Raw genomic sequence first — 10,098 nt, forward strand, 5'->3', positions numbered from 1 at the left:
ATTATTTGTGCTCGACGACTTGTATACTCTGCAATCAACACAATTTACTGATATTCAATACAGGGTAAAAGTCCATCGAGGAATTCCACTTGAAAACGTCCAACTTCCTTGAAAGTAAAAAAGCCGAGCATTAAACTTGGGACGACTTTACACAAATCAGGAAGACTGAGCTCTTCCATCCACATGCTGCCACAAACCTCCGACAACTTCTAAGATCTAGCAGTAGATAAACTGGCCAGGGTGAAAAGGTAGCCCCCACTCTCTTCCATCATCATATGATAGTCCACATTTGTGTTCATCTGGCTTCAACACTATTGACATAGTTTCCTATAACAAAAAGTATAAAAGGAAGTTTGAACAGAAAGCTGTGCTTGCAAAACTGCAAACGTCCATACGTAAGGAGAGGTGTCCACTACTGAAGCCTTGTCTATGAATTCAAAACAGAGCTGCCAACACCAGCCTATGCTTTAAGGGTCTTCGACTTCAGTAAAAACAAAAAGGCAGCTAAAATGCAAGCTCAAAGTTATATAATCTAGTAAGACGTTGCTCATCTTGTTGCTCGTTCGTACCGTCTCTAGACCTGCCTCCTTCCAGATAGGGAAACCATCCCTCAACATTCAGTACTCTGTCTTTACGCCAGGTAGCGAAGTCATCCCTCAAAGATTTTAAATCGCGGTGCTTCCAAATACAGAAGTGCAAAAAGAAAAATATGCGGTCGGGACCTTATTAACATGTACCGTTAGCAAGGACATGCATCCTTGACGCACATACAGGTATTGTCATAATCGCAGCTGATGACTGCAATGTTACAATAACCAACTTCTAAATGACGTCAAACATACAGTTCTCAATATATACAATTCTTACACATAACAGTAGCCTGCCAGTTAAGTCTTGATCGACACAATCAGTTCAGGGGAAATGTAATGTAGCAGGATGCTGACAGTATAGAGAGGCCAACCTGATTGAAGATGCTACAGATCGGCAGAACAACCTCTATGCTGTAGGGAGACACGACCTCTAAGCTTCAGATCAAAGCCTAGAGCGGATAAATATTCTAGGCTTGTTCTCTGCAGATTTACTATCCCAGAGGGGCTGAGGGTTAGGGTTGGCAGAAGTATCGCAAGCGATTGCAGCCTCGCCTGTGGTTAGCAATCTACGCACGAGAGGGACGCATTCGTTGGCGGGCGGATTCGAATTCAAGGGCTTCTCGACCAGGTCTTGAAGCACGCGACACGCCTCCTCTGCGGCAGAATCTGCCTTGTCCTTCCTGCTTTTCCTGAAGAAATCCCCAAAGATCAGAGAACGCGCCTGCTTCACCATCACCTCATAAACAATAGCCATTTTGCACTGCGCCAAAATACAGGATTGCTGAATGAAAGAATGGTAGACAAACGGGTCGGGTCGTAATAAGGGTGGAACACCCAAGTCGTGGGTTCATTTATTTGTCCTGCTTTCAATCTAAACTAACATAATATGACGGAAGGGGAAGCTCTTTACACGTGCAACATGAAGGCTAAACTTCAAAACCGAGAGAAGCCCCTGTGCACATGATAAAGAGGGAGAGAGAGAGAGAGAGAGAGAGAGAGAGAGAGAGGCCGTCGATGGCGGCCGGTCGTACTAGTTTGTCAAAATTAAAGAGAATGAGATGAGAAATATCAAGTTTGAAAGTTGCCTGTGGCTCCTTCTAGAGGTACTCGAAGCGTGGACGGTAGAGCTAAAGCAAACTAGAGTTTGTGACCGCTCTTTTGTCGTGCGGACAGGCTCTCTCTCTCTCTCTCTCTCTCTCTCTCTCTCTCTCTCTCTCTCTCTCTCTCATTCATCAGACAAGCGACGGTAGTATTACATAATAAGATGACAATTATTTTTCATTGGAAAATGAAGTGGCCTTTTCAAATTAAACCCTTAGAGCTATGGGCCCTCTCCTAGCCGATTCCCTACCTGTGCTATGAGTCTCTCCTCTCTTTCATCACTCTCCTTCCCCTTCACCAAGGCTAGAAAAATACATTTTCCCTAGCTGGTGAAAATAAGGGCAAACTTGAAATTCTCCCAGTTTTTAGGTCAAAATTTGAAGTTTTTTTCGGTAATCAAACTAAAACTTGTGTAAATTTCCGAGTTTTCTTAAAGGCAAGCTGAAAATCTAGCCAAGATTTTATAATTTCAATTGATTAAAATACATTGGACCCCGGGATTTTTCTAGTACTACCCTTTACTACACTAGTCCATCGAAGGCAGTGAATTGTGGACATAAAGAAAGATTCCCCCCCACCCAATTTACACACGCACACATATTCACATAGAGGAATCTACAAATAAGTCCCATTGTAGCAAGAATGTTATGTATGAAGCACTACGTGAAAATTTTGGTTTTCTACAAGTGATTTTGTTTTTTGGCGAGTGATTTTTCTTCACGCACAATGGCTTCTCCTCATAATGGGGGCCTTACAAATTTGTGTTTTTAATACAAAAAATTACAAGGGGTATATCAGGCTCCATACTTAACAATCTCCCACTTGGAGACTAATCTCCAAACCAAACCTGTGACTGCTTTCCATCCTGGCTTCTTATCCTTGAATGCCAATTGAAGATAATAAAAGCTCAACTTATCCTTATTGACCACATTTGTAAACATGTCTGTAGGATTTTCACTTGTATGCACCTTTCCTAGCTTTAGTTGTCCCTCTTCCAAAAGAGTGCGTATGAAGTGATATCTCACCTCAATGTGCTTTGTCCTTGAATGAAAGACTGAGTTCTTCGCAAGATGGATAGCACATTGGCTATCACTGTACAAGACATAATTGTTTTGTTTGAATCCAAGCTCTTCGAAGAATCTGTGAAGCCACATAATTTCTTTGCTTGCATTCATCATTGCTACATAGTCTGCTTCCGTGGTAGAAAGTGAGACTGCTTTCTGCAGCTTTGAAGCCCAGCTTACTATTGTGCCTCCAACCGTGAAGACATGGCCAGTATTTCTCCTTCGAGTATCTTTGTCACCTGCCATATCGGCATCAGCATACCCTTCTAAAAAAAAAATCAGTTCCTCCAAAATACAAAGCATTTGTTGTTTTCCCTTTTAGATATCTAAAAGGATACTTAGATGTCTAGGTATCCATTTCACAGCTTGCCAGTGCTCTTTACCTAGGTTATCCATGAACCTACTTACAACTCCCAGTACATGTGCAATGTATGGCCTTGTCTAGACCATAGCATACATAAGAGAACCTACTGCTGCAGCATATGGAACTTTAGACATATAGGCTATCTCCTCTTGTGTCTTTAGACACATATCCTTGGTTAGTTTAAAGTGACCAGCCAAAGGTGTAGAAACCGTTTTTGCATTTTGCATTGCAAACCTTCTTAATGTAATCCTCTTGAGATAGCTTTATTGTCTTCTTCGTCCTGTCCCTTGATATTTCCATACCAAGTATTCTCTTTGCAGCACCTAAATCTTTCACTGAAAAAGATTTAGACAACTCCTCTTTTAGGTCTTTGATGTCTTGCATGTTAGCACTTGCAATCAGCATGTCATCAACATATAACATTAGGATGATGAACTTCCCATCTCCCAAATTCTTCGTATAGACGCAGTGATCCGAGTTGCATCTTGTGAATCCATGATCCAACATCCATCGATCGAACTTCAAGTATCATTGTCTTGATGCTTGCTTTAAACCATACAAGCTCTTCTTTAATCTGCAAACCATTTTCTCCTTACCTTTTACTTCATACCCCTTTGGTTGAAGCATGTAAATTTTCTCCTCTAAGTCACCGTGAGGGAACGTCGTATTAACATCCATTTGCTCAAGATTTAGATCATGAGCAGCCACAAGGCTTAAGACAAGCTTAATTGAGTTCATTCTTACAACAGGAGAAAATATTTCATTGAAGTCAATACCTTTCTTTTGAAAAAAACCTTTTACCACAAGCCTAGACTTGTACCTTTTCTTCCCACCTTCTTCTTCCTTTAGCTTATACACCCATTTGTTCTGAAGTGCCTGCTTACCTTTAGGCAACTCAACCAACTCCCATGTTTGGTTGCAATGTAATGAGTCCATCTCCACTTGCATGCTCTTCATCCATTCTTCTTTGGATTCGTGTTGCATAGCTTCTTCGTATGATTCCAACTCTCCAGAATCTGAGATCAAGAGATGGTTGAAGGAAGGAACGAACCTTTCTGGAGGTCTACTTGCTCTTCTAGATCTTTGGGGAATAGGTTGAGGCTCCTCATTTGGTTGACGTTGTTGCACATTGTCACCGTTTGAAGTCCTTGAGTCTTCAACGTCCTCAAGCTCCATGTACTGGTCACCTGTTTCTTTTGTTTGTTTTCTTTTCAAGTAATCTTCGTACATATTTTGTTCGTTAAAAATGACATCCCTACTCCTAAAGATTTTGCCATCTTCAGGATTCCATAGGCGATATCCAAAGTCACCTTCTCCATAGCCAATGAAGAAACACTTTTTGGACTTTGCATCTAGCTTTGATCTTAAGCTTCTATCTATGTGCATAAAAGCCTCACACCCAAACACTTTGAGAAATGCATAATTCACCGATTTACCTGTCCATGCCTCTTCTGGAACTCCCCCATCCAAGGTCGTTGAGGGTGACCGATTGATTAAGTACACAGACGTATTTACAGCTTCCGCCCAAAGCTCAAGCGGTAGGCCTGCATGTAGCCGCATGCTTCGTTCTCGCTCCATGATTGTCATATTCATCCTTTCTGAAATCCCATTTTGTTGAGGTGTCCTTGGGGTTGTCTTTTGCCTCAGAATGCCATTGCTAGCACAAAAGCTTTCAAAAGCTTGGCTACAATATTCACCTCCATTGTCGGATCTGAGGCATTTAACCTTGGTACCTACTTCATTCTCCACAAAGGCTTTCCACCTTTGAAATATGGAAAACACATCGGATTTATTCTTCATGACATAAACCCATGTCTTCCTAGTTGCATTGTCTATGAATGTAACATAATACAATGAGCCACCAAGTGATGGTGTACTTGCAGGACCCCAAACATCAAAATGAACCAACTCAAGTTTTTTATTTTTTCTTTCATTTCCTGAATTTTGAAATTTTACCCTCTTTTGTTTACCATAAACACAATCTTCACAGAACTCTAAGTCCACTTCTTTCAAACCTAGTAGAAGTTTCTTTGTTTGAAGGATTTGCATTCCTTTGGCACTCATATGCCCAAGTCGATAGTGCCATACCGCATTGTTGACTTCCGTAGCTATTGCACAAGTGGAAGATTGCTGCGTGCTAATAGTACACAAGTAAAGTGTACCGACCTTTTCTCCCTTGGCAACCACCAAACATTCCTTTGAGATCTTTCACCGTTTGCTTCCAAATGCAATGTTGTGACCTTCATCGTCCAATTGTCCTATAGAGATCAAAATTTTAAGAAGAGAAGGAACATGCCTAACATCTTTAAGCTTCCATTCATTTTTGTTATTAGCAGTTTTGACACAAACTGTACCTTTGCCGAAAATTCACAAGCTTTATCATCTCCCAAGTATACATATCCAAAATTACCTTTGGTGTAATCTTGGAAATGTTGCTTGTGTAGTGTCGCATGGAATGAAGCCCGGGAATCTACTATCCAGGAATTAGACACACTATCTAATGAGAGAATTAGAGCATCTTGTTCTACTTTACCTGCCACATTGACCTCCCATGTTGGCTTGTTGTCTTGAGACTCCGACTCCTTCTTCTTCTTGGACCAACAATCCTTCTTGACGTGGCCCTTCTTGCCCGCGGTTCCAACATTAACTGACTTTGTGCGTGATTTTCTCCGTCTTGAGCGATCACGACCCTTTTGGTTTCTGAACCTCTCCTTAGGCCTTCCTCTTGTTTCCACTAATAGTGCAGCACACTTGATGATTCTTCTGTGCTTCTCCTTCGCATTTCCTCGCTTAGGAGAACACCCACAACATCATCAAACTTAAGAGTATTTGTGCCAAAAATAGAATTATTTACAGCCATCACAAGGCTGTCCCAACTATCCGGTAAAGAGGATAGTATAAGGAGAGCTCGCACTTCGTCATCAAAATTTATTTTCACCGATCGAAGTTGACTTATGTTGGTGTTAAATTCCTTTAGGTATTCTGCAACTGAACCATTCTCTACCATCTTTAGATTGAACAAGCGCTTCATGAGAAATACCTTATTGGATGCCGATTGTTTCTCGTAGAATTCGTCAAGTGACTTCATCAAGTCCTCCATGGTCTTCATCTCCGAAATGTTGAAGGCCATCGTTGAGGCCAAGCTTAACCGGATTGTTCCCAGTGCCTTTTGATCAAGGACAATCCATGCTTCATCTGCCATCATTGCGAACTTCTTTGCAAGACCACCTAGTGGCAAATAGAGGTCCTTCTAGTAGAGATAGTCTTCAATTTGCATCTTCCAATGTTGGTAGTTTTTGCCGTTGAACTTCTCGATCTTGAGCTTCCCTTCCTCCGCCATTACTCCCACTCAATTCATGGAAGTTTTTTGTCATTGAACTTCTCGATCTTGAGCTTCCCTTCCTCCACCATCACAAGGCTGTCCCAACTATCTGGTAAAGAGGATAGTATAAGGAGAGCTCGCACTTTATCATCAAAATTTAGTTTCACCGATAGAAGTTGTCTTATGTTGGTGTTAAAGCCATTTAGGTGTTCTGCAACTGAACCATTCTCTGCCATCTTTAGATTGAACAAGTGATTCATGAGAAATACCTTATTGGATGCTGATTGTTTCTTGTAGAATTCGTCAAGTGACTTCATCAAGTCCTCCGTGGTCTTCATCTCCGAAACGTTGAAGGCCACCGTTGAGGCCGAGCTTAACCGGATTTTTCCCAGTGCCTTTTGATCAAGGACAATCCATGCTTCATCTGCCATCGTTACAGACTTCTTTGCAAACCCGCCTAGTGGCAAATAGAGGTCCATCTAGTAGAGATAGTCTTCAATCTGCATCTTCCAATGTTGGTAGTTTTTGCCGTTGAACTTCTCGATCTTGAGCTTCCCTTCCTCCGCCATTACTCCCACTCAATTCATGGAAGTTTTTGCCGTTGAACTTCTCGATCTTGAGCTTCCCTTCCTCTGTCATTACTCCCACTCAATTCAAGGATTCCTTTCCTTGAGATAATTTAGCTACAAGCAAACCTTGCTCTGATACCAGTTGTTAGGAAATATGACGTAGCTAAGTAGATAATTGAGTAGATTACTTAATGGAGAGAGATAATTTACACACACAAGAGATTTTAGAGTAGAGAAAGAGAGAGCACACACAATATGCGTGGTTCACCCAATGTGGGCTACATCCATGGGAAAGCAGCCACTTAATGGCTTTAGTACTTCAAACAAGAAGTAGATTACAAAGGGATTATACCCTTAATAGAGCTCTCGCCTTGCTTCACTCTCACCACCTCACACCCACCTGTTGCATTATTTCACATTGTGAAATGTGTGTAGAAATGGCCTCTTTTTATAGGCCAAAAGGGTTGCCCTCTCTCATGAGAGGCAGCCATGTGTAGCCGCCCTTGTGTAGATAAGTCCAAATTGGACCCTCCAATCCACCCATGTGTGGCCGCCCTTGAGAAGACAATTCCTCCTTTGAAATCGGCTACTGGCCATTGAATTTGGCCACCGACCACCGGCCATTGACTTCCGACCACCGGGCACCGGCCATTGACTACTGGCCACCGGCCAACCGGCCAAACGACTTGCCGTTTTCTGACCACTTTTCGGCCACCATCCGGCTATAATATTTTGATGAAGTCAGTCTCAAGCAAAGGCGAGTGATTTTTCTTCACGCACGATGACTTCTCCTCATAATGGGGGCCTTACAAATGTGCGTTTTTAATACAAAAAATTACAAGGGGTAAATCAAGCTCCATACTTAACAAAAGAAAGAGATGAGGGAGAGAACGAGAGGAAAGGTAAAGGGGGGGGGGGGGGGGGGAGAGAGAGAGAGAGAGAGAGAGAGAGAGAGAGAGAGAGAGAGAGAGAGAGAGAATGGGAAAAATAAAGAGAGATAGAGGGAGGGGGGCGCAAGGGGAGAGAGAGCGAGAGCAAGGGAGAGAAAATGGGAGAAAGAAAGAAAGACAGAGAGAGAATGTGGGTGTAGGGGGAGGGAGAGAGGAGATGGGAGAGAAAGGATGGTGGATCTAGAGAACAAGGGAGAAAAAGAGTGGTGTATCCAGAGAGGGTGGGGAGGGGGAGAGGGAGAGGGGGAGAGAGAGAGAGAGAGAGAGAGAGAGAGAGAGAGAGAGAGAGAGAGAGAGAGAGAACAAAGGAGAGTAAGAGAGAGGTAAAAAAAATAAAATAATTCCAGCTCTTTTTTGCAGATCAGAGCATTTTTCTTCACTTTTTGTTCATACTAAAGATGCCCAAGAAATCTGATGTTGGAGCTTACGCTGAGTTTATTTACAATGAAGAGGCGATTGGTGTAGGTCAAATAGACAAGACTTCAAACTTGTCTTGGGAGAATATTGCCATCTGGTTGGTTCTCCGTTGTAGTGTTATAAGTATATGATGGCAAGGATGGTCCTCTCCCTCGTGTTCCTTCGACGAAGGAAGAAATGACGACCCTGAAGAAGGCAGCAAAAAATCTTGTTGCTTGGCCTAAAAGCGACTTGGTATTTTTTTACTATATCTCAACTGGTTTTAGGTTGACTTCTTAATGTGTGTAAACTATTGAGTGGCCATGACATAATTATTTATTAAATGACCATTATTGTATTATATTTGTTTTTCAACGAGTTTCCAAGATAGCAAGGAAATAACCACAAGAAATGTCGCCATCTACTAGTGTATCCCTTTCCAAGAGCATGGCAATTAGCACTGTGCCATCGCCACGTATTGCGACATCAAAAAAATTTACAAAGGGAGCAAAAGGTAAAGCAAAAGTGCAAGAAGGAGCATCATCTAGAGTTGTAGTTGATGTTGACAACTCCGAAGAGGAAATTGACGATAGGAAAATGGAGGCATACATGACAACATGAGAAATTATTGGAGGTGAATTTCCAATTAACAAAGATGTTACAGTTCGCCAAGATATGTTGTTGAAAAATCTTGAAAATTTGAAGGTACATAAGGGCATTTGAGTATAAATATCAATAACTGTTGCAAAGTTTGGGTTTTCATCTAGAGTTGTAGTTGATGTTGACAACTCCGAAGAGGAAATTGACGATAGGAAAATGGAGGCATACATGACAACATGAGAAATTATTGGAGGTGAATTTCCAATTAACAAGGATGTTACAGTTCGCCAAGATATGTTGTTGAAAAATCTTGGAAATTTGAAGGTACATAAGGGAATTTGAGTATAAATATCAATAACTGTTGCAAAGTTTGGGTTTTAACATATTTTGGATCACGCAGGTAGAGCAAGAGATCCATTGCCTTGAGTTCCTATTTGCCGTTTTATAAAGCTAGAGAAAGCAAGACAGGTTAATTGGGACCCAAGCACCTACAACCATTGGTCGATACATTCTTGTTGGAGGGGTATTATGAACCCAAAGGATGCTTTATATGCTCACTTGATGCACCGGGCCATCCTTCCATCAATGTAGACAACGATATCTTGCTGACATGGGATCCCTTGTGGCGAGCAGCCAACGAGGAGTTTGAGACTGAAATCAAAGACACTTGTTGGGGTGACTTGTGCTACAAAAAGTTGTATACTTGGAATGGCAATCATAGGCTAGCTGCATGGATGGGAGTTATTAAAGAGATTAAGTTCCGTTGTTAATGGTTTAAATTTACATATGTGTTCTTAATTACAATTATTATGTGTCTTTTTCTTTGATACTAGGTGTTGCCTACGAGAATGGCGTCAATTTGCACATTAGAGTTTGAGTTGAACTGGTGACAATAGATTCTTCAAACAAGGTTGATATGTTGAGCATTGTTATGCGTATAAACAAGTAAGATCCTTGGGTTCTTGTTGCGTAAGCGGCTTTGGTATCATTTTGTCTTGACTTTTTTTTTCCAATCCCATGTAGATTGAACGAGATTAAGTATGTTGCTACCTCTTACATGGACATGCTTTGGATGGCGTGGACAATGGGCCTTGCTTCTAAAGAGGCTATCATGGAGAAATTGTCGTGTGTAGTCTATAGAT

At 41.6% G+C, this 10,098-nt stretch overlaps 1 protein-coding gene across 1 annotated transcript; it reads right to left on the bottom strand.

Annotated features, from left to right (window-relative positions):
* Window positions 1-694: 694 nt before the first annotated feature.
* LOC147417447 (uncharacterized) lies at window positions 695-1,404 on the bottom strand. The gene has a single exon (XM_086506782.1). The coding sequence runs from the start codon at window positions 1,342-1,344 to the stop codon at window positions 1,033-1,035; it is 312 nt and encodes a 103-aa protein (XP_086362908.1). The 5' UTR covers window positions 1,345-1,404; the 3' UTR covers window positions 695-1,032.
* Between the last annotated feature and the right edge of the window lie 8,694 nt (window positions 1,405-10,098).

The sequence above is a fragment of the Adiantum capillus-veneris genome, chromosome 30, assembly GCF_014529385.1.
Source record: "Adiantum capillus-veneris isolate H3 chromosome 30, ASM1452938v2, whole genome shotgun sequence".
Lineage (NCBI taxonomy): Eukaryota > Viridiplantae > Streptophyta > Polypodiopsida > Polypodiales > Pteridaceae > Adiantum > Adiantum capillus-veneris.

Bases quoted from the DNA above. Each gene is read 5' to 3' on its own strand.
- LOC147417447 (XM_086506782.1), bottom strand. From the start codon at position 1,344: ATGGCTATTGTTTATGAGGTGATGGTGAAGCAGGCGCGTTCTCTGATC.